This window comes from Enhydra lutris, unplaced genomic scaffold, assembly GCF_002288905.1.
Source record: "Enhydra lutris kenyoni isolate GAN:26980312 unplaced genomic scaffold, ASM228890v2 scaffoldscaffold24, whole genome shotgun sequence".
Taxonomy (NCBI): domain Eukaryota; kingdom Metazoa; phylum Chordata; class Mammalia; order Carnivora; family Mustelidae; genus Enhydra; species Enhydra lutris.
The window spans coordinates 29,564,087-29,591,776 of record NW_019154108.1 but is presented as its reverse complement, the minus strand read 5'-3'; the positions used below and the strand labels follow the sequence as shown (position 1 = coordinate 29,591,776).

General features: G+C 56.0%; 1 protein-coding gene across 1 annotated transcript; it reads left to right on the top strand.

Moving 5' to 3' along the window:
• On the top strand, positions 1–27,671 carry LOC111150921 (epoxide hydrolase 1). Its single transcript, XM_022508610.1, has 9 exons — positions 1–42; positions 12,778–12,965; positions 15,269–15,449; positions 22,258–22,485; positions 23,022–23,151; positions 23,598–23,803; positions 24,486–24,594; positions 26,858–26,983; positions 27,312–27,671. The coding sequence occupies exons 2-9, from the start codon at positions 12,783–12,785 to the stop codon at positions 27,511–27,513; spliced, it is 1,365 nt and encodes a 454-aa protein (XP_022364318.1). The 5' UTR covers positions 1–42; positions 12,778–12,782; the 3' UTR covers positions 27,514–27,671.
• Positions 27,672–27,690: the final 19 nt, after the last annotated feature.

The following is a 27,690-nucleotide window of genomic DNA, read 5'->3' as shown; positions in this document are numbered from 1 at the left end:
CGCCGCCGCCGCGGGATCCTGGGGGCCTGGGAGGCGACGACCGTAAGGGGGTGCGGGGGGTACGGGCGGGGGGTCGCGCGAGTTAGCAGCTGTGGGTGCGTGCGGGGGTTGCGAGGGCGCGGGTTGGGGGCGCGGCTACGGGGGGCGGAGGAGGGGAGGATGTGCGGGGCGCTGTTGCAGGGGGCTGACACCAGGAAAGTGTAGGGGCCCGGTTGTGGGGGTGGGGCGAGGCGGGGCAGCTGTGCGGCTCGAGGGGGTGCGAGGGCGCCGGCTGGGGGGCGAGGGTGGGGCGCGAAGGGTGAAGGGGGCGAGTGTAGGGGCACGGCTGCGGGCGCGGGCGGCAGTGGGACTTGCAAGCAGGAGACTCGCTCACCTCTCAGGGGCCCGCAGCTGCACGAGGACCGAGGGCTTGGAGCGCCCACGCCTCGCCCCCTTCGGCCTCCCCCAACCTGGGGCTGCAGGTGCGTGCGGCTCGGGGAGGAGGCCCGGGCAGGCCCTGCGAGCGAGCTCCGGCGGGCGCACGGGGGCGGGGAGGTGGGCGGCGGGGGTCCCCAAGCCTGTTAATCCCCGACTGTATTGCTTCCAGGGTGCGTCGCGCCCCCAGTGAAACGCTCTTGTTTGTCGCCGGAGTCCTAAAACCTGTTCCAAATCTCGCAGTTGAAGCGTGCTTTTCTGCCTCCCGGTTTTCCTCTCCCGCCCCTCTCTCTCCGCCCTACCCGCCGCCTAGCTAGGGGGAGACCTGGGCTTGGAGTCAGAGCTCCAGCAATCCCGCTGGGCTGTTTGACTTCTTTCTCTAAAGCTGCATGGCCCACTTGCCCTCCCGCCTCCCACGGTATAAGCCTTGGTCTCCGCAGAGCATGGTTTTGCCCTCCCGCCTGCCTGGCCAGACACCCCTGTCCCGGCCCTGGCAGCTCTGTGAGGACTCTGCATCCTGCACCCCGGGTAGGTGGGGAGAAGGGAGGCCTGTGCATTGGACATCTCTGCCTCCCACCCAGCGCCTTTGCTTGGATGGATGAGCTCTTGGGGGAAAGGCCTGAGGACGTGGCCTCCCCGGAGTGCAGCAGCGTGGACAGTAAACATTCCCAAGGGAGCTCCCAGCTCCGGAAAGTAACATTGTCCTCTCCTGGGTGGTGGCTCCCTTCAGGGCCTAGCCCCACTGGGTCTGACTTAGCAAAAAGTTCTGGGGTTGTTCAGCAATAGTCTGCCCCCCCCCAAATTTCCACACCTAGGATGACTGTGAGGACTGGGTTGTTTCCCTGGGAAGTGTGGGCGGTGCTTAGGGACCACCCTCTGTCCAGGGCAGGGGGCTCCTCCTGGATCATGCCCTTAGGAGGCCAGCAGTTTTATGGAGGGAGAGGTGGGCCATGAAATAAACTCGTAAAATATAAGGTACCTTCAAAGATGGGGAAAACCTGAAGAGGGAAGGAGTGTCAGGTGAAAGAGAAGCCTGGGTTGAGAAGTGACATCTGAATAACGATGAGGAGGTAGGAGTGGCAGATTGCCATCGGGGGTGACTGTGCACCAGGTTGAGGGAAGAGCAAAGGCCCTGGGGCAGGAGTGCTCCTGGCACAGATGAACTCTTATCTGTGTTTTCTGAGTGTGGGGCTGGCTGCCACCAGGGCCTTTGGTGTGAGTGACCTCTTGTGTAAACTGTACTGGCCCAGCTTGAGAGCAAGAGGACTCCGGAACTTTCTGCCATGTGCTCCCTTCTCTGCCCCCCTCCCAGTTCCAGGAAAGGAAAGACCTTCACAGACACACAGATAGTAACTGCTCAGCAGGACAACCAAAGTGAACCTCAGTGCCTTCTGCTCCAACCCATGTGCACCCGTGGGCCTAGGACACTCTAGCTGGTACCCACCTATAGGAGTGGGGTGTCTGGTCAAAGTGGCCAAATGCGTTTGGGGAGAGGGACCTGTCCTATGCTCCCACAGGAGCTCACAAGGAGCCCCAGCCATGGACGGAAGAGTCCGACAGGCCCCAGGCTTACTAACTGCCCCGCCCCCCGCCCATGCACCCTGACTCTTCCCTTCAGCCTCCTGGCCCAGGCCCAGACCCAAGGACACACGGGTTGCCCAGACTCTGTTCCTGAGTGCAGATGCGCAGAGCTGCGGAGCACAGATAGGCGCACAGAATAAGGGGGGCTCAGTGGGAGCTGGGGGCCGCTGTTGAGGGACTGGCGCCAAGGACCCACACTCAGGGCTGGAGGGCACACAGGGAGAGCAGGCGGCGGGGGGTTCACAGGGCCCCTGGGAGCTCATGCCCAAAACCTACCTCCGGAAGGCCCTCAACCCCATCGTCGGTGATTCCTTCCTCTGACGGAACACGGTAGTGCGGAAGGAGAATTGGCACTGAAAGAAGAGGGGACGCGTGTCCTAGCTGTGCCATTGGGATGTCCCTGCCCTGGACCTCACCCATAAAATGGAGGGGTTAGGGTGTTCAATGTGAGGGCCCCTGGAGCGCGAGTGTGTGACGACTGTGCGGGTAAGAAGTCCATACGGACCTTCGGGGGAAAAACGTGTCTGTGGCGAGCAGTCAGTTTTGATGAGGCCTGGGGGCACCCTGTGCCAGGTCCACAGGGGCAGCCACAAGCGAAGTGACAGCTGCGGCCTCAGGCTGTGGGCAAACCCTCAGACAGAGGGCAGGGGCTCGGATTGAAGAAGTGTCCCTGCCCAGCCCAGCTGGCCCCCCGGAGTCACCACCCACCCACCTGTGAGTTTTCCTGGGCTGGAGCAGGGGCCCCAGGGTGCTGTGTGGAGAGGGTTGGGGGTGCAGCAGTTCCCCAAGAGGGGATCCAGCCACCTGCCTTCCCTGAGGAGAAGGGCGGCATGTGCTGCAGGAAATCCTCCCTCTCACCAGGGAGGGAACGTGCAGTCCCATCTTTGGTTACATGACCAAACGCACTCGGTGCGAACCGAGTTCACACTGGGGTTTCACTTCCCTCAAGGTGTGTTTGCTCTCCTGAGGGAGGTCATGGTGCACCCTTCCTCACCCTCGGAAGCCCAGCTGAGGCCTTCCCCAGCCCGGCTCACACACCTGGTGTGGATACCCCACTGTCTGTGTCCAGCGTGGGGCTGTGCTGTCCTAGTGCTGCAACCCCTCCCTCTCTGAGGTGCTCTGAGTCATTCCAGAAGATTCTATGGCTGACTCACAAAGGGCAACCGTGGGAGGAACGGAAGGTCCCTGGATCGAGAACAGGAGTTTTTGCCGCCTTTACCTTTAGAGAAGATTGATACACTGATTTCAGATGTCTTCTTGGTGGGTCCACACAGTGATGTGTGCAGGGAGTCCAACTCGCTTTCCAAGTCTCCAGGGAAAGTGGATGTACTTTTCTGCTTTCCCGGGTTTTTTGTTTGCCTGTGGCAGGACCTGCTTGCTGGACCATGTGGTCACTTTGAGGCGGCAGGAATGGGCAGGTCCACCTCCCCCACCCCGGGGGCGGGGGGAGGTGGCCATGTCCTCACCCGGGTCCACACCTTCCTCCCTCCCTCAGAGGCTGCTTTGTCCACCAGGACCTTCCACTGAACTCCAGAAGTATTTTTAGCCTTTTGCAACTTTTTATTCCTTTCGGCTACCCAGACATTGCCACTAGCAAACTGATCCCCACCAAGATACCAACAGCCCAAAACATTCCTGGACACCCTGACTCTCGTCCTTAGGGGCCCCCTCCATGAAGCACGGGGCCTTTCACCACGTTCCAGAGGAGAAAGCAGCTTAGGTTACTCAGCAAGGCCCAGCCAACAGTGCTATCAGCTTACATACCATTGAGGAAGCTTCCAGACCAGGGAGCACATTGTTGAGGGCTGGCTGACCCGGGGACAGAGGGGAAGGAGATCAGGTACGTGACTGACAGCATTTCAGCGTGCATGGCCCACTCCTTTATCCTCCGGAATGGGGCTCTTCTCTACTCAGGTAGAGATGCCAAGTGTTGAAATCCCACACCAGGTAAATTGCTTCTTCCTCAGAGGCAGCGAACTGTGCTCTCCTCAGGGCATTTCTCTTGTAACGTAAGACCGGTGGAAAACTGGCCTGGTGTCCTAGGGCAGCCAGGAGTGGAGTGCGGCCCCGGGTGACACCGGCCACCAACACACTGATCCCAGCATGCCCGCCCCCCCCACCCCGCCGCACTACCCACCTTCAGGCCTGTGTCGACGGGTCTGTGGGGAGCCCTTAGCTCAGCAGCCAGGTCTGCAGGTCCCTGGGCCCCCTCCAGAGGTGCTGGGGGTCAGCCAGCCCTGCCAGGGGTCCTCCCTTCTCCCACTGCGGTGGGGCCTGGGTGCCCCACGCGTTCTGCCTTCCCTCCTCTGACGTCCACTCCTCAGCTCCCCATCTTGGTCGGGGTAGCACTTCCTCAGGAAAAGTGCTGGATAAGGACATGGGTTGGGGTCCCTCTCCTTGACCTGTCGTGTTCTGGGGACTTAAGATCCAAAGCAAATCCCTGGGTGGGTGCATCGCCCCTTTACCTGAAGTGACTCTTTGAAACCCCCAGTTCAGTGAGGCCTGGAGAGCTGGGGTCACTGGCCTGAAGTCGCGTGGCTGGTGGGCGGCAGGGCCAGGACTGGAGGCCGGCAGCCAGCGCCTGACCACCGGCCTGCAGGCTCCCGGGGCCAAGAGCATGCCATCAGCGGCAACAGGAACTGAGTCGTGTTCTGTCTGTCTACACAGAGGCATGAACAGAGAGTCATTTTGGGGGTGGGGGACACACTCGGTGTCCGGTGGCGATGTGCCCCACGCAGGCCCAGAGCAGGGCTTCCCCCACGAAGCCTGCACCCCGCCCCGGTGCTGTTTTTACTGCCCTTGCATTCTGCTTTGTTTTTGCCTGTAAACGATGTTTTCTTTTCCCCTGGGTGCTGGTTCCAGGCTGCTCTCCCAGGCTTTGCTCCAGGCCTTCTGGGCGGTAAACAAGGCCTGGCTCTGGGGTAGGGGTGCAGGGCGTGTTGCTCTGCAGCTGTCCCGGGCCTCACCCATCCTGAGGCCCTGCTGGCCGCTGGGGTCTGGGGAGAAATGTCTGTGGGGGCAGAGGCTGTGTGGCTGGTCAGGGTGTCTTCCCCGCGAGGCTTTCCTGCTCCGTCCCTGGCCATCCACCCCCCAGGGTGATCTCAGCCCCAGTGAGCAGGGCCTGGGACTTTCTGGGAATTTCGGGAAGCCCCTTTGCTGGGGCAGTGGCTGTGAGCAATGCATTGGTGGCAGGAACATTCCCATTCTTCACGGCCAGCCCTGGGATGGGAAGGAAGCCATCTGTTTTTCCGTTCCACAGGGATGTGCCTTCTGCGTTCCTCCAGAGAGGAGTGGTGAGACTTGGGGGTGTGGGGGCAAGGGGCCCGGGCCTGGGGGAGGGCACAGAACCCCGAGCCCCACCTTTCTGTCTGGCCTGGCGTCACAGCAGCCTGTGGTGCCACCGTGTCCCCCCTCACAGCCTCTGCCCCAGAGTTTTCTGTCGAGATGACTTCCCCCAGAAGGAGCTGAGGTTCTACCTCTCATGTGAGTGTGAGTCACAGTCAGGAAACCCTCAGCGCCATGGGGCAGAGGGCGGAGCCCTCCCAGGGAGGCAGAGCTGGACCCCCTTGGCCTCTGTTCTCAAAGAGAGCCTGGGATGCCCTGGGTCCGAGGTGGGGGTTGGGCCCAGAGAGGGCAAGGAAGGGAGAGGTGTGCCGCTCTGACCACAGGGGTCTTGAAGGCTGAGCCGGTGTCCCTCTGTTCCAAGAGCAGCGGGAAGCTATTTGAGGGTTGTAACAAGGGAAGGGACATGAGCAGGTTTGGATTTACAGAAGGTCCTTCTGGCTGCAGACAATGTGGGAGGGGACTGGACCGAGGCTTCACTTTGGTCCAGGGGAGATAGTGGCAGAGGTGGCTTCTAGACCATCTTGGAGATGGAGCTGCTAGAACCTGCCAACAGGTTTCATCCATGTGGGTGGAATGCCGGAGGGAGTTCAAGGTCATGGCATGGGCCTTGGGGGTGGCATGCAGAAGGTGCCTAGTGCCCGCCACAGTGAGTAGGAGCCCCAGAAGGAGACAGAGGCATAGGGGGATGAGATCACTGTGCTGTTGCAGATGCCTCTGCAAAGGGTCCAAGATATTTGGGAGCCACTACATTGGCAGATGGGTGCTGGGATCTAGGTTAGAACCACATACGTGTCTGTCGCCCATGCAGGAGGCAGCAGAAGCCCGGTGCCTGGAAGGGAAGGCCCCGTTTGGGCACAGGACCCCCGGCAGCCTGGCCAGCCTTGTTAACCCATATGTGTCACATTTCCACCAGGCCTGTGGCCTGCAGAGGCCCCTGGGCTTCCAGATTGTCCTTTATCCCAATGGGGTCTCAGCCCCCAGGAAGTCACCGAACGGGATCCCCGCCATAGCTGCGTGACTAGGTTCTGAGTGCCTCTGGCCCGGAGGGGGCATCTGACTCACCGTTGACGCTGAGTCACAGGGAGGACTGTTGCCCCCTTACGGGTTTTCGTGGTTTAAAAAATGTACGATTATGTTGTTTTTGAGAGGATAGTACATGCATTTGGTAAAGGTGATTTTTTTTCAAAGTACAAAAGCTTATTGAGCACAAGACTTTTCCTCATGGGGCGCATAATGGCTGAATTGGTTGAGCATCTGACTCAACTTCTGATCTCAGGGTCATGAGATCGAGCCCCGCACTGGGCTCCGTGCTCAGCGTAGAGCCTTCTGGAGATTCCCTCTCTCCCTCTGCTCCTCCCCCTGCTTGCATGCCCCCCTCTCTCAAATAAATAAATAAATAAAATCTTTGAAAAGAATAAAAAAGATCGTTCCCTCTTTGGGGCGGTCACTGTTGCCAGCATCCGGGTGAAGTCCCAGACTGTCCATAGGGCATTGCGTCCTTTGGTCCATGTGGGTGGCACTGTTGGCCACGCCCTCCTGCTCTCACTTAACTGTTCATCAGGGAGATCTTTCTGGAGCCACAGATAATTGACCTTCTGTGCAGTGTAAGGAAGAAAAAGTTCTTCATCTACCCTCAGGGTCTTCAGCTAGACCAAGAATTCAATTCACACGAGACAGATTAACCAGAAGAAAAACCTCAAAGTTTTATGACCTGTGCTTGGAGGTCCTAGAGAAATTGGGGCCCGAAGAAATGACCAAGGTAGACAGTTTTTATACTTTCGAGACAAAGAGACAATCAACGCGTGACGAATTAACAGGATATAGAAAACAGGTGTTTGCGAGCCTTAATCTGTGGGGAATTCTAATCAGAATTTAGACACGGCGAGTAGATTAACTTGTGTGTACCGCTTTCTCGACTCTCAGGTCCCTATCTCCGGGACAAGGGTGTCTTTTACTTCTTAACACAGGAAGGGTATTTTTCATTTGGGAGGTTTGTTTCCTGCTTTCAGGGGCAAACAGGAGGATCTGAGGGTCCTCACACCGGCTGCTTCCTAAGTGACTTTTATTTAAACTCATCACCATGCCAAAGGGGCACATTTGGGGCAGCCGTCCCTAAATTCATTTGATGAGTCCATGACAGCTTACTTCCGTCCCCAGCCAATGGACATTCATATTGTTTCCAGGACGATGTTTATTCATCAGATACGTCTCAGCCATGGAACACGAATGCAGTGTTGAACCTTTCAAAGACTGAGCATTTGTTGTTGAGAATGTGTCCACAGGGGCAGGGGGATTGGATATATTTTGTTTTCTCCCTGACTTTCGCAATTAGTGAGGATGATGTTAGGCTTTCTATAATACAACGCTCAAAAGGATAGTGGCTCAAACAATGTAGAAGTTTGTTTCCCTGTCACATGAAGGAAGTTTGGAATAAGTCATCCAGGACTGGGCTGCTAGTGCTGCAGTCAGCGGGAACCCATCATCGCCATCATCGTCCTAGAGCTGACCTCTCTCCTCAAGATGACCTCACGACCTAAAATGGCTACCAGAGTCCAAGCGTCACATCTGTATCCCTGGAAGCATGAAGGAGGAAGGGGAAGGGCAATGGGTGCACACTTCCCAGCCGAGGCAGCGTTCTTTACACAGTCTGCCACACCCGTGTAGGACCCATCCACCCTTGCTCAGGTGGCACACTGTGCAACCCGAGAGGATGCCATACACATCGTCCGCAGCGTGGATTTGCATATGTATTTACAAGTGCTTTCTGGGAGATGACAATGAGGCGTCTTAGGACCAAACAATACACTAGGTTAATTTTCTTATCTTGTTTTAAAGGACAGGTGTCTTTTCCTAATTTATACCAAGTACTATCCAGGCCACAGATGGCTCTTCCCCAAACACACTTACGGCTCTTTGTCAGCACCTCATTGCTCCATCAGACTGAGCTGCAGAGAGGGCCAGGAAATGCAGTGTTCAGCTGGGCTTTGCCAATGAGAAGCAAAATTCCAAGTGAGGAAGGAAGCAGGAGAAGGGGGCACATTTGCTGAGTGCCCAACTCCCTCCAGGCAGCGGGGGCAGGGCACCAAGGTTTCAGTAACCCAGCCAGGCCGCCTTTTTCTCCCGCAGCCACAATGCGCCCACCTCCCCAGGCACATTTCCTCACCTTGCTCCCAAGCCCTGGCTTAGGATTTCCAGAAGGGGCATCTGAACGGCAATCCTGACTTCTGCGTTAATACTCATGGCATCGTCATGAAGAAGCAGCAGTTTCCAGGAGGCTAGGTCGGGACAGCTGGAACAGACGGAAATGAAAAGACTGCACCCCGGAGCTTGCAACTGTCAGTGCCTACGGTGGGCACAGGGGTAGATCTCGGCGTTCCTCGCCCACACGTGCACTTTACTACTTTGTGTCTCGTGAACTCCCGGGTAGCCTTCAAAACTCCCAGCCACACGCACACCCATGGTGTCTGCTGAGCTCATCTCTGGTCCAAGAAGACTTTTCCAAGGCACCAATCCAAATCCCTTATTTACTTTAAAAGAATGAATGACTTCCTGGTCCATTACAGACCAAATTCAAGTTATAAGAAAAGAGTTTTTAGTCTCAGTCCTTAAACGAATCGTCTGTTTTTAAAACTTGGGTTTCTGCCCCAAGCATAACAGAAAGATGACTTCAGTTCAATTCTTAGAAGGATGTCTGTTTCACCCATGCGTGTGGGAGACGGAAGCGCCTCCTTTATTTGACCTCGTGTATCTAAGAGTTGGCTTTGTAAGTCAGACCCAGGAAGGCAGGAGAAAACGAGTTCACAGCCCCATGGGCTTTCCTTGTCCCTTTCAAGTACTTTACATGCAGTCCTAAGGTTATCGTATTGCCCAATTAGCTTCTTCATTGCAAACTGACCCCGATTTATTTTTTTAAGATTTTATTTATTTATTTATTTGAGAGTGAGGCAGAGAGAGAGAGCACAAGTGGGGCAGAGGGAGCCTGACGCAGGACTCAATCCCAGAACTCTGGGATCAAGACCTGAGCTAAAGGCAGACACTCAACCCACGTAGCTACCCAGGCACCCTGATGATTGATTTTTTTTCCCCAAGTTGCATAAGTATGTGTCCAGAGCTTGACCTCAGAGAAGAATTTGGGGAATTAAACTCCATATGATCTTGTTTCTTACCCGAGTCGTCAAGGTCCCTTTGAGCACAATCTCACATGACCACTGTCCTCCAGTTACTGTGCTAAAAAAGAAAGAAATCAGGCTGGTTTACAAGAAAAACTACATTTTCCTTATGAGGCAAGCTAATTACTGTTTTAGGAAGGGTACTCTGACTCTGAGGAAAAAATGTTTCCACTGGGAAAGACTTCCTCCCCTCTGACCCCCCGACCTCTCCCAGCAGAGCATCAGGTCTGGGTTCTGGGAAAATGCATTATAACCAAACAACACGAAGTGATGGAATCAGGTTGAATACGGATCTGGAGCTTTCAGAGTGTGCCTCCCAGGCTCGGGCATCAGGAGCCCGCCCCACGAAGCTGCCACGCTCCTAGAACCTGAGACTTGTGACGTCTTCACGGTGGCTCCTGAAGGCTGGTGTTTTGAACGAGGCAGAGTGTTTTCTCCACTGGCAGGAGCGGATCCCATGCAAGAGCTCTCCCTGAGGACGTGACAGCCAAAGAGACAGAGATCTGTCCCTGAGGGTGAGAATTGCAGCCTCTCAGGACAGATGGAAACAAAGATGGGCGCCTGCCCCTGGACAGGGGTTGCAGGATGCAGACAGCCAGAGGTCCCCCTCGTGCTGCCTCCATCCTCCCAAGCCACGTCCTTGGGGAGCGGACACTCCCAGACGGCAGTTTCCCGTGCATGGCTCTGGTGTGCGGGAATCTCCCGGGGGCTCTGCCAGCCTGAAGATTGCACCCAGTAGGAAGGGATTCAGGGGAAGGAACGCACGGGGCCAGAGACCTGCTTTGAGCCAGGCGTGGTTTCCCCCAGGTTACAAGGCCACAGATGCTCAGAGTGCTTTGGTAGCTTGGGATTTCAGCTACCAGAAACAGGAGAAGCTCCCTTTTTGTAAACCCCGAGATGTTCAAGTTCTTAAGTCAAGGTAGTCCCAGTTTCTCTTTTGTGGGGGGAATCCCATGGAATGGGGTTCTCTGGGAAGGCCAGACCGGGTCTTCCCAGACCCACAAGGGCGTTGTGTGTTACTTGGAGTGTGGTGGGCCTGGGAGATGATGTGTCACCTCCCCAACACACTCCCACTTCCAGGAACCAGGCCACCTGTGACTTCCAAATCAGCAGGTCTTGCTGAGTAGAGTCAGAGCCCGGGTGGGTTCCCACACTCGAGGGGCAGCCTGCAGGCTTGGGGGCCATGACCATGGCCGCACCGGGCTCCTAACAGAGTGTCCCTGCAGCAGTGACCCAGCACACCCCGAGTTGTGTTGTGCACCTGCCTGAGCCCTTGCTCTCCACATCTCTTCCCCGGGCTGGGCTGTGTTTAGGTTGGGTCTGTACCTAGGGGTGATTTGCTGAGTCACAGACTTTGTCAAGGTCCAGTTCTAGTAGATTCTGCCCCTTTTTCAGAGAGACTGTAGGCAATTCTCCTGCAAGATTCTGGTTTATCCCTTACAGTTGGGATGGTGCCGTCCACGGCCTTCTGCCACCTTAGAGGGGAATAGAGAGGATTTAGGGCCGAAAAGGACATCTTCCCTGCCTTCTAGAGGCCCACAGTTCCATCGTGCAGAGAGATCTTCCCTGAGTAACCAAGCACAGGGAGTAGAGGTGGTCTGGGGTGCATGTCCGTGCAGCTTGGGAACCTGCCTCCCCCGTTTACGGGCTCTTGGGGCTTAGACACACTGCTCAGCCTTCATTTCCTCAACTGCAAGATGGGACTATTACGATAATTAGGTGAGCTGAATGATATGGAGTCACTCCCCCCGAGGAAGCCCTCCCCAACACTGCCTGTCACCTGCCCAGACCATGAGCCCCCAGCAGCGAGAAGGCATCGGCCGGAGTTGGGGGGCAGGGAGGGACACACACCTGTCCCCTGCGTCAGTAGGATGGGGACAGTGAAGGGCATTTGATCTCTGCAGTGCTGAGGGAAGGGCAGGAAGGCTAAGCGATTTCTGGATGCCTGCGGACCAGGATTTCAAGGACCAGCCCCCGGTGGCCCAGTTCAGGGGTGGTGGGAGCCAACCCCAGGGCCTCGGCCTGGCCCCAGCAGGTCCTTCGGCAAAGAGGACTCGGACAGCTTCTCAGGTTGTCCTAGGAATAGGCAGGTCTATAGAGACAGAAAGCGGAATTGTGGTTGCCTAGGGCTGATGGAAATGCTCTAAAATTGGGGCTCTGGCAAACTAGAAATCACCAGATCCTATACTTGAGACAGGGAAATTGTACAGCTTGTGAATCCTATCTTCTTTTTTATTTATTTATTTATTTATTTATTTGACCGACAGTGATCACAAGTAGGCAGAGAGGCAGGCCAGGGGGATGGGGGCGGGAAGCAGGCTCCCTGCTGAGCAGAGAGCCCAGTGCGGTGCTTGATCCCAGGACCCTGAGATCATGAGAAGGCAGAGGCTTAACCCACTGAGCCACCCAGGCACTCCATGAATCCTATCTTCTAAAGAGGTTTTAAAATTACAGCTGGGATGTATGGCCTCATAACACCCCATCTCACCAAGCCTCCGTGCTGGTCCCTGCACCCATGGGGACTGGAGACAGTAAGGGGTGGAGCCTCCGGAGCCCAGCACTGCATGGGGCGGCGGGGGTGGGGGGGCACTCACGAGGGTGGAGAGAAGCTTCCAGAGCCAAAGGCCCATTGGAGAACCAGAGAACCATGAGGCCACGGAGGGCAGCCCCCATACCTGGGGGCTGCGGAGAAGCCGCCCTGCATCCACATTTTTCCGATTCAAAGAATGAATTTCATAGCTCAGTAGATGAGCTTACAGATGAGGCTTGTCTTTTCTTTCTTGGTGTTCAGTACTTCCCTGTGCTTATATTCTTTTTTTTTTTTTTAAAGATTTTATTTATTTGACAGAGAGAAATCACAAGCAGTCAGAGAGGCAGGCAGAGAGAGAGGAGGAAGCAGGCTCCCTGCTGAGCAGAAAGCCCGATGTGGGGCTTGAACCCAGGACCTGGGATCATGACCTGAGCCGAAGGCAGCGGCTTAACCCACTGAGACACCCAGGCGCCCCTATATTCTTTTTTTTAGGTCAGAAGTGCATGAGGTCTGGGGCATCGGTGCGGGTCTGACTCGATCTCAGCTTAGAGCTTGAGCTCAGGGTCGTGAGTTCGAGCCCCACACTGAGCTGCGTGCTGGGTGTGGTGCTTACCTTAAAAAAAAGTACCTGATGTCTAGGGTGCAGTGGGAGACCAGGTGGGGATTTGGGGTCTCCAGCAGGGGGTCGAGGCGTGGCCGGGGGTCTCAGCGGCTGACGGACACTCCTCGCTTTTGCAGGAATCATGTGGCTGGAGATTCTCCTCACCTCCGTGCTGGGCTTTGTCATCTACTGGTTTGTCTCCCGGGACAAGGAGGAAACATTGCCTCTTGAAGATGGGTGGTGGGGGCCCGGGGCAAGGCCCGAAGCCGCGGAGGATGGCAGCATCCGCCCTTTCAAGGTAGAGACCTCCGAGGAGGAGATCCAGGTAAGGTAGCTTCTGCAGGTGGGGCTGAGCAGGGGGGAGGACAGGGAGGCCCCTGCTGGGGCTCCCCCGAGGCTGGGACGGGCCAGAGAGCAGGTTTCCCTCCACTCTCCTCCCACTGGGCAGGTGCCCAGAGAGACATGTCCAGCCTGCCCCCTCTGCCCACCCGTCCCCTCTACTCCTTCCTCCTCGGGCAGGACCTCCATCCCCTGCCCAAGTTCCAGCCATGCCCAGGTGAGGGAGTGGTGCCAGCTGTCCCGGGCACGTGCATCCAAGGAAACGGAAAGCCGCTGTGTCCTCCTCCTTTGCATCCAGGGAAGCCTTGGGAGTGAGCTGGCAGGAGAAGGCCAGCAGGTTCTAACCGGGGCTCAGGCAGAGATCCTGAGTGAGAAGAAGCAAGGCTGCGGTGACGTCAGATGCTGTCAGGGTCAGCCTCCGTTATGCGCCTGCTGGGGGGCGGGGGCTCATGGTCCTGTGCGGTCCCCGCAGTGACCCTGTAGGCTGAAGACTGTCATCCCCTCTACGGACGCAGGAATTGGAGCTCAGACAAAGCAATGGGCTCCAGGTGACCAAGATAATAAGCAGGATTTGGGCTCCGGTCCGTCCAACCCCGGAGCGTGTGCCCCTCCCCCACACGCTGGAGTCTGGGGTGCCGGGTGGGGTGGGCTGCTGGCCCAGGAGGGTGAGTGGGACCCAGGGAGGCCCTGCCCATTCTTTTTTTTTTTTTTTTAAGATTTTATTTATTTATTTGACAGAGGTCACAAGTAGGCAGAGAAGCAGGCAGAGAGAGAGGGGGAAGCAGGCTCCCCGCTGAGCAGAGAGCCCGACACGGGGCTCGATCCCAGGACTCTGGGATCATGACCCGAGCCGAAGGCAGAGGCTTCAACCCACTGAGCCACCCAGGCGCCCCAAGGCCCTGCCCATTCTTGCTTTCATTCTGTGCATATTGGAGCACCTGCTGTATGCAGGTATGGTGCTGGGCTTCCCGAGAAGGGAGAAGTCCTGCCCGCCATTCACTCCCAGTCCCATAATCTAGAGAAGAAGTGGGCACAGAGGAAAAGGAACTGAGGGTTTACTAAGGATACATGCCGTACGAAGTGCCAATAAAAAGTAAGATTTCGGTGAAAAGCAGAAACTGGGCTACACCCAAGCGAAAGCAGGCTGAGGCTCCTTGGGGGGGACCACCAATGCCTTGCTGTTCAGGACAGAAGCAGGGCCCCGAGGGCCACTTCTCTCGTGGGTTCTCAGACCCAGAGCTAAGACATCTGAAACCTGGGTGCTGGAGAGCTCGGGACACTGACCGAGAAGGTAACGGTTGGGAGGCCCCCTGAGCCGAGGCGGACGACGTTCTAGTCCGATGCTCGCCCAGCAGGCTTCCTGGTCTGTGTCTTGATCCCAGCGGAGTTACAGCATTTCCCAGTGCTGAGTCTCCGAGTCTGCAGACCACAGCCGTGGGACAACTCTGTCCTGCCGCCTGCTGATCCGGATCGCTTTTATGTGTCTCCATATGGCTGAAAACCATCCAGAAAAGAACACTGTCTCAAGACATGTGGAAATCACATGGCACGAGGGATTCCATGTCTGTAAATAAAGTTTTACCGAAACACGGCCGAGTCCGCTCGTCCGCGACTTGCCTGTGGCTTGGCCACTTCCATGCTGCAAGGACAGAGTGGACCAGGGGCAGCTTCAAAAGCCTAAAATAGTTACTGGCTGGCCTCTGACCAAAAAAGGTTTGCTGGTCCCTGCGTAAGCCTAGATAAATGAAAGATGCGTATCGTTTGTATGGTTAAAAATAGGGAAGAGTGAAGTAAAAAAAAAAAAAAAAAAATACTGAAGTCAAAGGTGAAGAACATAGGAGCGTCTGGGGGGCTCAGTCGGCTCAGTGGCCGACTCTTGGTTTCAGCTCGAGTCATGATCTGGGGGTCCTGGGATCAAGCCCTGCGCCCAGCTCCGCGCTCAGTGGGGAGTCGAGTTTCTTTCTCCCTCTGCCCCTCTCCCCCTTATCAACTCAGGCGCTCTCTCTCTCTCTTTCTCTCCCTAATAAATTAATTGTTTAACAAGTGAACAACATAGGCTTTGGGAACAGCCACTGTTGTGGGAAACAAGGAGATTTCTCCTGGGGTCAACCTGACTGGCCGGGACGCACATCTATAGACCGGTGACTCCTGTCCTCCAGTGGGATGGGAAGCAGCTTTGCCTCGACCGCTCACTCTGCCTCATGGCTGCACTCTGTCTTCCGGAAACAAACCTGCTTTGTGTTCTGCCCCCGACCCCTATCTCTCCCCGGCTCCTGTGTTTTGCTCCAGGACTTACACCGGAGGATTGACAGGGTCCGTTTGACCCCACCTTTGGAGGACGCGCATTTCCATTTTGGCTTCAACTCCACGTACCTGAGGAAAGTCCTTTCCTACTGGCGGAATGACTTTGACTGGAGGAAGCAGGTGGAGATTCTCAACAGGTACCCCCACTTCAAGACTAGGATTGAAGGTACGTTTGCACGCCAGCCACTGGGGAGGGCAGTCTGTCGTGGGAGCGGCCTTCGTCCGTGGACCCCACTTAGAACCCAAATACCGGTCCTTCAGTGGATTTGTAGGGTCACCTTTCTGCTGGGCACAAAGATGCCAAATCCCCACCAATCTAGTGGGCATTCGAGCAAGACCGGAAAACACATAAATCATTTCAAAGCCAAAGTAACACAGAATCTGATGGAACAGCTGTGGAGAAGAGGGAGCGGAGGCCTGGGCCTGCCATAGCCACGGGCAGCTCAGCCCCTCTTGAGGCCTCAGAGTGTGGGCTACTGTGTCCGCTCAGAGTGCTCGGCCCATCAGGCGAGGTCCTGTGGAAGATTGCCCTTTCTGTCTCCAGCCCTCCACCTCGAGTCCCCCCTGGATGGCAGGTTGTCCCACAGCTTCTCCTAGAGGGAAGGCGCCTCTCAGATAGTCTTGCCAAGGTCACCTCAAGATCACTTGAGCTGAGGGAACTGTTGCCTCAGTGGGAAAGGTTTTTCCCCACTTTGATGGAGAAATCGTTGAGACCCATCACGGTGCGAGGTTGAGGCGTGCAGTGTGATGGTTTGGCGGATGTCTGCTGTGAAGTGATCAGCACAGGAGGCTCTGCTAACATCCAGTTGCTCCTACAGATACGACACAAAGACAGAAAGCCCTTGTCTCCATGTGGCGAGAACTCAGGATTTTACCGTCCCTCCAACAGCAGGGTCTGCTACGAGACACCCTCCGGTGCTTCCTTCCCTTACATGTGGGGTTTGAACCCTCTGACCCCCCTCGTCCAGCTCTCTCACTCCCCCATAACCACATGTCTGATCTCTTTTCCTGAGTTTGTTTGTTGTTTTGTTTGAGATCCCACGTATCAGTGAGATCCTGCAGTGTTTGCCTTTCTCCATCTGGCTTATCTCACTTAGTGAGATGAACGCATCATGTTGTCACGAGTGGTAGGGTTTCCTCGGTTTTCATGGCTGAATAATATTCCATTGTGCACACATGCACCACGATGTCTCTATCCATCCCTCCATCCGTAGACATGTCTTGGCTACTGTAAATAATGCTGCAGTGAACTTGGGGAGTGGATATCTCTTTGAATTAATATTGTAATTTTCCCCAGAACGGGATTGCTGGACCATATGGTCATTGTGTTTCATTTTTTGAGGACCGTCCATGCTGTAAATGGCTGCACCCATTTACAATCCCAGCAGCAGAGCACGAGGGTTCCTTTTCCTCTGCATCCTCGCCAACACTGGGTATCTCTCATCTGTGTCTTTTGATCGTGGCCATTCTGACGGGTGGGAGGTAACATCTCGTTGTGGTTTTGATTGGCATTTCCCTGAGCATCTTCTCATGTGTCTGTTGGCCGTCTGGGTGTCTTCTTGGAGAAGCATCTATTCAGGTCCTTTGCCCATGGTTTAATTGGGTGGTTTTTCTGCTACTGAGCCGTATGAGTTCTCTCTGTATTTTGGAGATTAACCCGTTATCAAACACATGGTTTGCAGTTATTTTGTCCCATTCCACGGGTTGTCTCTTCACTCTGTGGATGGTTTTTTTTTTGCTCTGCAGAAGCTTTTGAGCTTGATGTTGTCCCACATGTTATTTTTTGCTTCAGTTGCTTGAACTTTAGGTATCACATCTGAGAAACCATCACCAGGACCCATGTCGGGGGAGCTTTGTGTCTGTGTTTCCTTCCAGGAATTCCGTGGTTTCAGGTCTTACATTTAAGTCTTTGATCCATGTCGGGTTAATTTTTGTGAGTGGTGTGAGATAGGGGTCCAGCTCCATTGTTTCCATGTGAATATCCAGTTATTCCGGCACCACTGATCAAGAGACCATCTTCTCTCCCATTCAGCATCCTTGTCAAAGACTAGTTGACTGTACATCCCTGGGTTTATTTCCAGGCTCTCAGTTCTGTTCCACTGGTCTGTTTGTCTGTTGGAAAAGCATATCTTAACCCCAGAAAGATTTAGAATCAAACAGAAATGTTGGGGCCCCTGGCTGGCTTGGTCGGTGAAGTATGTGACTCTTGATCCTGGGGTTGTGGGTTTGAGACCCACACTGAGTGTAGGATGACTTAAGAATAAGATGTTTAAAAATAATAAAATTTCAACAGTATGGAGAAAATAATATTTGTGAGTTGAACTCAAAGGCTTAATAGAGAGCTAGGTCTTGTAACTTTATTTTGTAACTTGAATAAGGTGAGGACTAATTTTAAATATAAATTGGTTGTTGCTGTGCCCCTTAGGGGACACTGATGTCTTCATCACAGGTCTCACAAGAGGACCTAAGCCATTTCCTCCATGCTGAAGTACATACAGGTCCTTGTATGTGATTTCCAATGGTTGCCTTTCACACCACTACTGCCAGATGGCCTGGCTTCCTCACGGTGACTGGGATCACTGTGCAGCCCCAGCTCTTCCCCAGTCCTCTAGCCGGTGCTGACAGGCAGGCATCTCCTGGACCCAGGCATTCTGCTGGGCCTGAGGCCCCACGGCCAGGGAACAGGCTCCCTGCCTTCACTCAGGGGTGAAGCCTACGATTCCAGCACAGGGTGAGGGTTTCTGTGAGGGAGGAGGCTCTGGGAGCTTCGTGAGCCCAACATACCGCCTGGAAGTGTGACAGAAGGCTTCCCGGAGGAGGTGGTGGCATGTAAGCTGAGACTGAAAGGATGAATAGGAATTTGCCACTTATGTGGGGAAGGTGGTCCAGGAGGAGGGAACAGCATGTTCAAAAACGCAGAGGCGAGTGGCACTAAAGGGCTGTTCCCTTCCTGGCAGCTGCAGGCTTGAGAAAGTCTTACCCCCCAGACATCATGGCACAGAGCAGTGCAAGCTCCACAGGGGCTAACTTCGGGCATCGAGTCATCCTGGACCGCAGCCCACTGTGACTGAACCCATGTGTGGGTCAGCCACTTCTCCTGGCTGGCAGCCTGACCCCGGCCCAGTGAGCCTTCGTGCTTCTCTTTCCCTGGGTCCCCAGCCTGTGTGGTCCAAGAAAGTCTCCCTCCTCCCTCCTCCCTCGGTCTGCTGCCATCCTCATTCATCCCGCAAGCTTACCCCTCTCTGGGGTCTTCTCTGCCCCTAACCTGTGTTCCAGACTCTGCATTTGCTTCCCTGTCCTATGAGGAGGCCTGAGTCTCCCTCCGGAAATTAGTCTCTAGCCTCAGAGTCTGGGGGTGAGCAGGTGGGGCCTCCAGAGGGCTCAGGGCAGCCCAGACTGTCCCCGCCCCCGCCCCCCAGAGGACAGCATTGGTGAGTCACTGGGAGGCCGAGGTTCAGGGCCCCAACTAGCTCGGCACTTTACCCTTCATTTCCAGCCCCTGTCCCGGCTCGGGCCCTGGTCCCTGACCCCGTCCACTCATGTCCCCTTCACCACCCAGCAGGAGCCCACATCCGGGGCCTGGGCACCCCTTAGCACCACAGACAAGCAAGGAAACCTGGGGGGCAGGGGGCTTGCTTCCTCCGCCAAGGAAAGCCCCCTGTAGGACAAATTAGGAAGTATGGGTTTTGAACATTTTTCTTCATTTTTAAAATTCAAATGTATGTATATATATATGTGTGTGTGTGTGTGTGTGTGTTTATATTTATTTATTTATTTTTAAAAATTTTATTTATTATTTGACAGAGGGAGACACAGCAAGAGAGGGAACACAAGCAGGGGGAGAGGGAGAGGGAGAAGCAGGCCTCCCACCAAGCAGGGAGCCCAACATGGGGCCCGACCCCAGGACCCCAGGATCATGAACTAAGCCAAAGGCAGATGCCTAATGACTGAGCCACCTAGGCACCCCTAAAATTCAAATATTTAAAATTCGAACAGTATACAAGGACACAGTGAATAGGCAGCCTCGGTCTCGCCCCTTCTCCCTCCCCGGTTCCCGCCCCGGACAGCTTCCGCTTCCCTCACACACGTGCTCATGTGCACACCTCCAGGACCACCCGTGCACACCAGCACACGTGTGTATGCGTGGGGCCGCCCAGCTGTGCATGCAGACGAGTTAGACATCCTCTCACATGGTGCAGTATGTTCCGGAGGAGGAACGGTTACCTTCCAGAATGAACGCTAGAGCGGGCAGCCTGGAGGAACACAGACAAAAAGGCTCGGAAGTAGAGTGTAGGTAGGGTTCTGGTTTTGCTCAAAGAAAGTTATGATCTGTATTTCTTTAAAAAGTCTGAGCTGGGGCCGCCTGGGTGGTACTCTCTGTTGAGCGTCCGACTCTTGGTTTCCGTTCAGGTCGTGATTTCTCGGGGTCGTGAGATCAAGCCCCACGTCAGGCTCCACGCTCAGCCGGGAGCCCACTGGGGATTCTCTCTCCCTCAGCCCCTCCCTCTGCTTGCTCATGGCTCTCTGTCTCTCTCAGATAAATAAATCTTGAAAAAAAAAGTCTGAACTGCTACAGTCCAGAGAGTCTAAGGAGACATGACAATGGACCATAACGTGGGGTCCTGGATGGGATCCTGGAACAGGAAAAGGACGTTAGGTAAAAACTCAGGACATCGGAGCCATAGTCCATTGTCTGTGGACACCAACGTTATTCAGCCTTTAGAAAAGAAGGAAGCCCTGCCCTAGATGACCACATGCGTGGACCTCATGGACATTCTGTTGAGTGATATAATTCAGTCCTGTGAGGACACATACTGCACGATCCCACGGATGGGGGGAATCCCCAACTGTGACGCTCCTAGAGGCAGAGAAGAGGATGGGGGGGCCGGGAGGCGGGGAGGTGGGGAGACGCTTGGTAATGGGCATAGAGTCTCAGTTATGCCAGAGTAAGTTCTAGACACCCACGGGCGCATCATGCATCGTGCTCGCAGTTGGCGGTGCTGGATGGCATGCGAACCAATTTGTGAGGAGGGATTAAATGTTCTTCCTGCCAGAAAATTTTAAAAATAAAAATGTTTCTAAAACTAAGGAAATCTGAATAAATGATGGATTTTAATGGAGTTACGAACGTATTAGTACTGGTTCGTTCCTTGTAACAAATGTACCAGGCTAACGTAAGCTGTCAATGACCAGGAAATTGGGTGTGGGTTCGTGGGAACTTCCTGTACGGCCTCACTGTTTTTCTATAAATGTGAAATTGTTCCATAAGGGTGCCTGGCTGTCTCCGTGGAGCCTGAGACTTCCTTTTTTTTTTTTTTTAAGTAGGCTCCATCCTGAGATCAAGACCTGAGCTGAAATCAAGAGTCAGACGCTTAACCGACTGAGCCACCCAGGCAGCCCGAACATGCTAATCTTGACCTTGGGGTCATGAGTTTGAGCCCCACCCTTAAAAAAAAAACTGTTCCAAAATAACAAATTTACTTTTAGAAATTTGGAAAGACAACATAATGTTCTCTTCAGTTAGTGGTATTATGTGTGATTTTCCCCCTTTTGATTTATATGAATTTTCCATTTCTTACAGTAAACATGTATTGTTTATGTAATGAATTAGCAGTGGCCCAGAACGAGAGCTGGTCGTGGAGAGCTGGTCATGGTGCGGGGCCCCACAGGGGACAGCAGCGCAGGCTGTGTTTGCCTTTAATGCCCAGGCACTCTCCGGGTCACTTGCCTGGGAAGGGACCGCCCTCAGAGGGACTCCGGGGAGGGACTGGATTCACACACCCTTGGCCTGGATGTGTTCCTAATGCTCAGCACGCCACTCAACCTTAAAAAAAAGTCTCCACTTGAAAGAAGCTATGCTCTGAATTTATATCCCTTTTAGAAGTATTAGGAAGTTCAGAAAACACAAAAAATGAAAATAATTGGGGGCACCTGGGTGGGTCAGTCGCTGCCTTCGGCTCAGGTCATGATCTCGGGGTCCTGGGATTGAGCCCCCCGTCGGGTTCCCTGCTCAGTGAGGAGTCTGGTTCTCTCTCTGCCCCTACCACCCCCCTCTTGTGCTCGCTCTGAGCTCTCCATTGCTCAGAGGAAACTACTTTTTAGGTGTTTGTAGTCTGTCCTTCCAGACTTTAAAATGTATATACATGTGAGTTCATATACCACACACACGACAGCTTACAAAAATGAGATGTTTGACTTGGTGATTCGCTTTTACCAATTGGCAGTGAGCTGTTTTACATGTTAAATAAAAACGTATTTATACTGTCATCTTAAACAAATGTATCATAATCCAGTGTAAACCTGTAATCTCTTTCAGCCTCTAGTGCTGGATAGACAGGGTTTTTTTCTCCCAATCTCTTTTTAAGATTTTATTTATTTGTCAGAGGAACAGAGAGAGAGAGAGAGAGAGAGAGAGAGAGAGAGCACAAGCAGGGGGAGAGGCAGGCAGAGGGAGAAGCAGGCTCCCCGCAGAGCAAGGATCCCAGGACCTTGATCCCAGGACCCTGAGATCATGACCTGAGCTGAAGACAGACGCTTAACGATGGAGCCACCCAGGTGCCCCTCAATCTTTTTTTTTTTTTTCCCCAAGGTTTTCTATTTAAGTGACCTTCACACCCAACACGGGGCTCGAACTTACAACCCTAAGATCAGGAGAGGCATCTGCTCTACCAACTGAGCCGCCAGGTGCCCCTCCCCGAGTCTTCACAATATTAGGCAGCCTTGGCAAGTGCACGGCCGGCCAGCCCCAGGCAGGGCTCATGCTCCCATGTGTAAGGGCCATGGTCCTAGTCTGTACCTTGCAGGCGCCCCTGTGGCTGGAGCACCCAGTAGACACGCAGCCAGCGTGGGTGGCCGCTGTGCTCAGTACCGTGGGGCGCTGCCCGAGCTCAGGGAAGGGGGGTACAGCGTGCAAATGGGGGGCCATGGCTGCAGCCTCCCCCATCCCCGTGGGCTGACTGTGCTCTGTCCCCCAGGGCTGGACATCCACTTCATCCACGTGAAGCCCCCCCAGCCGCCGTCTGGCTGCACCCCAAAGCCCTTGCTGATGGTGCACGGCTGGCCCGGCTCCTTCTACGAGTTTTATAAGATCATCCCGCTCCTGACTGACCCCAGGAGCCACGGCCTGAGCGAGGAGCATGTGTTTGAAGTCATCTGCCCTTCCATTCCTGGCTACGGCTTCTCGGAGGCATCCTCCAAAAAGGGTACGGAGTGCTACTGGGGCCTCTGAGGGTCAAGTCTTCCCACAGGCAGGGAGCCAGCAGGGACAGCTCCCTTTGGAGCCTGGGGGTAGGGCCCAGATGGCTAGCACTCCTTTCTCGGACTCTCCTGGGGGTGGGGGGTGGGGGATGGGCAGAGCAGCCTGTCCTCAGGGGCCAGCACTGGCCTCAGGGCCTGCACTCCTGTGCTCTCAGGGGCTCCCCGCACCGGTTCAGGGCCACCTTTGTGCTTCTTGCTGTTCCAGACCAGCCCTCGCAGAGCACAGGCCCCCAGAACCTCGCGGTGCCAGCCTGAGCCCACCGCACCTTGCTGTGTGGCCGTCCATTCACTGGCCCTCTCTCCCACCAGAGGCCGGGCACACACCAGTAGCCAGGCTGCCATGGGGCCCCAGTACTCTTTCTCCCCTTCTGTGAGCTGCTGTTACCCCAGCCTGCGGCAAGGGTTGTGGGGGGGATGAGGAATTTCCTGGGAGCCCAGGGAGTGACCCCTCCGTGACTCTGTTCTCTCCCCTCCAAACCAGGCTTGAACTCTGTGGCCACGGCCAGGATCTTTTACAAGCTGATGCTGCGGCTGGGCTTCCGGGAATTCTACATTCAGGGCGGGGACTGGGGGGCCCTGATCTGCACCAACATGGCCCAGATGGTGCCCAGGTGAGGATCCCTGTCATGGGGAGGTTACCATCCGGGCAGGGGTCCACCTGGGCACACCTTCTGAGCCTTGGTGCGTGCTCGCCGGGGCTCACCCAGGCATGGTGTCTGTGGGCCTGGGAGAGGGGAGTGAGGGCCCCCCGTCACCCTGCTGGGCCTGGGGCACCTTGATGTGGATTCTGTCCTGGGAGTCACGGGGGTTGGGGACTCTGGGCCAGGTGCCCCGGCAGAGGGGGCAGGTAGAGGAGGAGAAAGTCAGGCAGTGGACCTTTCTGGAGGACCAAGCCCTGGAGGAGACCAGAACGTTCTAGAAACTCTGTCTTTTCCTCCCCATCATGGGGCCGCCCCAGAGGGGCAGGTTCCAAGAGGGCCGGCACCGCAGCCAGAGGGCTCATCTCCTCTCCCCCAGCCCTGCGCCAGCCTCACCCAGACCCTCTCTCTGCCCTCAGCCACGTGGAAGGCCTGCACTTGAACATGGCTTTCATTGTGAATCCTGGCATCCTGACCCTTCTTCTGGGACGGCGCTTCCCGCGGCTTTTCGGCTACACACAGAGGGATATGGAGCTGCTGTTCCCCTTCAGGGAGAAGGTTTTCTACAGCTTGCTGAGGGAGAGTGGTTACATGCATATCCAGTGTACCAAGCCCGACACTGTGGGTGCGTGCGTGCTTCCGGCCAGGGGGCCTCACCCAACCCCGTGACGCTGCTGGGGATGCGCAGAATCCTCCCGGGAGGGACCCGAGCTCGTTCTGGGGCCGCAGGGCTGGGCAGAGGTCAGGCGAGGCAGACACCTGCTGGAGCGGACTCGGTGGGCCCCGGGGTCTGGACCCCTGAGCCCTGCACCCTGAGGCTAAGTCCTGGCGGCCCCAGGACTCTGGGGGTTGGAGGGGGTCAGGATGCATTGGGAACTGTTCCCCTAATTTGGACTTTGAGGCTTTCTTACTTTTTAAGAATCAGAGCATATAAACTAAAAAACCCCACTTTTTTTTTTTTTTTAGTTTTTTTTTTTATTTAAGTCATCTCTGTACTCATCGTGGGGCTGAAACAACCCTCAGATCAAGAGTTGCATGCTCTTCGGACCAAGCCAGCCAGGCACCCCAAAACCCTATCTGGGTCTCCCCAAACATGGGAAGCTGCCCGTGCCATGGAGAGACCCAGGAGCAGTGGGGACAGCATTACCCCTTTTTCTCAGATGAGCGTTCCAAGGCCGAGGGTTGAGTAGATGGGGGGTGCATGAGTGCCCCAGGAGCAAGGGCAGCGCTGTGCCCCAACACAGGGCCCTGACCGCTAGCTGGTCCCAGGCCCGAGTCAGTCCCTCCCTTGCTTCTCCCCATCCCAGGCTGCGCTCTGAACGACTCCCCCGTGGGCCTTGCTGCCTATATCCTGGAGAAGTTTTCTACTTGGACCAACCCGGAGTTTCGAGACCTGGAGGATGGAGGCCTGGAGAGGTGAGACCCTGCTGTCTAGCCGCCAGCCAGCATGTCCTACCTATGGCTGGGTACCCCCCGGACCCTCGCCCTGGTGAATACGGCCCCAGTTCCTCTGGATGAGCGAGCAGAGGCACAGAGAGGCCTAGCGACTCTCTCCAAGCCTCATAGTAGAGCGGTCAGGAATGGGATACAGGGCTGGAGAATGTCTGTGGTCCATTTGCTAAACAGTCCCCTCCTGGGATCAGTGGGTCCAGAGGGCAGCAAGCCCCCTTTATTGCCAAGAGGTGTGAGCAGCCAGGGATCCCCTCCCTCCAGAGCCCACGAGAGCCCAGCGTCGCCACCTGACCGTGTGCCCTGGGGAAGCCAGGCCTGGAGACAGCTGCAGGGAGCCTAGGAGTACGTGACTTCCAGGCCTCTGGCCTGACTCGGGCTCCATCAAGGTCAGCCCTGACTCAGCTTCTCCAGCACCCATCTCTCTCTTCATTGCTGTGGGGGCACACAGAGCACCAGACACAGTGCTGGGGTGGGAGTAGGGTGAGCTGGGGCTGGCTCCCACCTGGGACAGGGAGCCGTGTCTAGGCAGTGCTCTAGCCCCAGCACCTAGAAGGAAGCTTGAGCTCGACAAACACGCACTGGACGAATGAGCCCTGGCTGTGCGAGTCCAGAGAAAGGAGGATCTGCTCCATCTCTGGGGCAGGGAGGGGAAATGACTGGGAGAATCTATTTGATTGGGACCTTGAAGGGTGAGTGGGAGTTTGCTGGTGAAAAGGATGGAGGAGAGTTGAGGCAGAGAGAAGAGCAGAAGCTAAGGTGGGAGGGATAGAAACGCGAGGTGCTCTTGGAAAGACTGACTTTGCCAAGGATAGGGGCAGGTATGCAGGGGCCACACCATGAGCCCAAGCATGAGCCCAAGCATGAGCCCTCATGGTGGGATCCATTCCCTGCCCCACGCTGGGCAGGGCATGACGGCGCAGGGGTTCTACCAGCATGTCCTTGGCAAGGAATGGCAGGACAGCCAGGGCTCAGTGGGGGGTCAGGGGGAGCAGGGACAGCCAGGGCTCAGTGGGAGTGGAGGGAGGCAGCAGCAGAAGGAGCAGTTTCTAGCTCCCCACCAGGCTGCAGGGACGCCCTTCATCAAGCAGGAACTAGGGAATGAGGAGGGGAGCCTTGGAGTGTCTGTGCCCATTTGGATGGTGGAAGTGTGCACGTGGATTTGGATACAGACACACGTGAGCGTGCGTGTGTGGGAGCACTTGCATCTGTGAGCGTGTGTGTCCACCAGGGGCTCGGCAGAGATGCGGGCTGCTTCCGGTGTGGACTTGCTGAGTGGGAGGTGCCTGATTGGTTAGGGACTGAGATGGGTGATCCGGAGCCCCAAGGAGGGGTCCAGGGGAGGAAATTATTTTCTCTGTGCTCCGGGGGGAATGAGCAGGCTGGGCAAGCAACACCCTGGCGGGGGGGGACAGAATCTGGTGGGAAGCCCCTACCTGGACAGGGGTTGGCAAGTGTGGGTTGACAGTTGCAGGGATGCAGAGAGGGGGGCAGAGGGGAGACAGGAAGGCAGGCCTGGGTGGTATGGACGCCAGACTGTGGGCAGGGGAGGCAGAGTGGCCCTGGAGGAGGCCAGTGAAGGGATGAGCATGGGAGGCGGAGCTCTCCAAAGCCCCCAGATCTGGAATCGAGCAGGGAAGGCATGAGGGGAGCTGCTCCACAGAGCTGGTGTCCCCTGGGGTTTGTGGACCATCAGGTGGGTCTGGGTGCCAGAAGGCACGGGGCTGATGGCATTGAAGGGGTATCATAGCAGGGGGGGCAAGGTGTGAAGCTAGTGGATCTGGGCACATTGGGGGGCTCTTCTGGGAGGGAAGGCTGGAGGCTGAGGGGGCAGAAGATGAGTAGGGGGAGGGCATTCGGGGGCAGAGGTGGTGGGCACCAGCACCTGGACAGGGGAGGCCATGGAGGGCTCCTGGGGTCTTTGGACACAGGGTAGCATGAGGGGACCCAGCAAGAGCAGGACAGAGCCCGGGTGGCATGTGGGGTTTCAGGTTTCCACGTGCCCCCACAGTAAGAACCAGATGGCTCTTTCCTCTGCACGCGTGGAGCCCCACAGCCTGGGTGGGTTCCCATGCTGGGCGGGCAGGTCCAAGCCTGCCTGGCTTCAGGGATAATATGCACCTGCCTGGGGCGTCTGAGCAGGAGGCAGGACCCTGGGTGGGGGTCCCCAGGGCTCACAGCCTAAAGGCCGTGCCAGGCTCTGAGGGGCCTCCCGGGGCTGCTTCTGCAGGAAGTTCTCCCTGGATGACCTGCTGACCAATGTCATGCTCTACTGGACAACGGGCACCATCGCCTCCTCCCAGCGCTTCTATAAGGAGAACCTGGGCCAGGGCTTCATGGCCAACAAGCACAACCGGTGAGTGTGGCCGATCCCGCAGCAGGTGCCTGCTGATGGGCCTCCAGAGGCGGGAGCAGTCAGACCACCGGCTCTCCACCCCCTGAGAGGCTTGACCCCCAGGGAGGGTCTTTGATGGCCAGACTTTGCAGCGCAGCTGGCCCTTCCGCAGAAGGAGGCTCCAGTGGGCTGGAATTGAAGAGAGTGTTTAGAACCCTGGGTCTGTCCTTTCCGGCTCCCTGTGGGTGGGCAAACAGACCCCCACTCCCCCGTCCCCAGTCCTTGCTGCAGGGGACAGAAGGGGACCAGGATGCCACCTTGCCTCTCAGTGAGATCTCTGTCCTTCTAGGATCAAGGTCCACGTGCCCACAGGCTTTGCTGCCTTCCCTTGTGAGTTAATGCATGTGCCGGAAAAGTGGGTGAAGTTCAAGTATCCGAAACTCGTCTCCTATTCCTACATGGCCCGCGGGGGCCACTTTGCCGCCTTTGAGGAGCCAGAGCTGCTGGCCCGGGACATCTGCAAATTCGTGGGGCTGCTGGAGCAGCGCTGATGCCCGTGGGGCTGGCTGTCGCCCGCAGGCTCCCCGGCCGACAGCTGTCCTCCCTGCCCCAGGGCCCTCCCAAGGAGCAGGGAGACCCCCCTCTTCTCTTTGCAATGATGTATGCCCCATACCTGTCCCCCACCCCTGCTGGCCCCCTGCTCACTGCCCCCCTCCAGTGCTCCCACA

Bases quoted from the DNA above. Each gene is read 5' to 3' on its own strand.
- LOC111150921 (XM_022508610.1), top strand. From the start codon at position 12,783: ATGTGGCTGGAGATTCTCCTCACCTCCGTGCTGGGCTTTGTCATCTAC. The intron at 23,152-23,597 runs GTGAGGATCCCT...CTCTGCCCTCAG, and splicing joins ATGGCCCAGATGGTGCCCAG to CCACGTGGAAGGCCTGCACT. The intron at 24,595-26,857 runs GTGAGACCCTGC...CTGCTTCTGCAG, and splicing joins GAGGATGGAGGCCTGGAGAG to GAAGTTCTCCCTGGATGACC.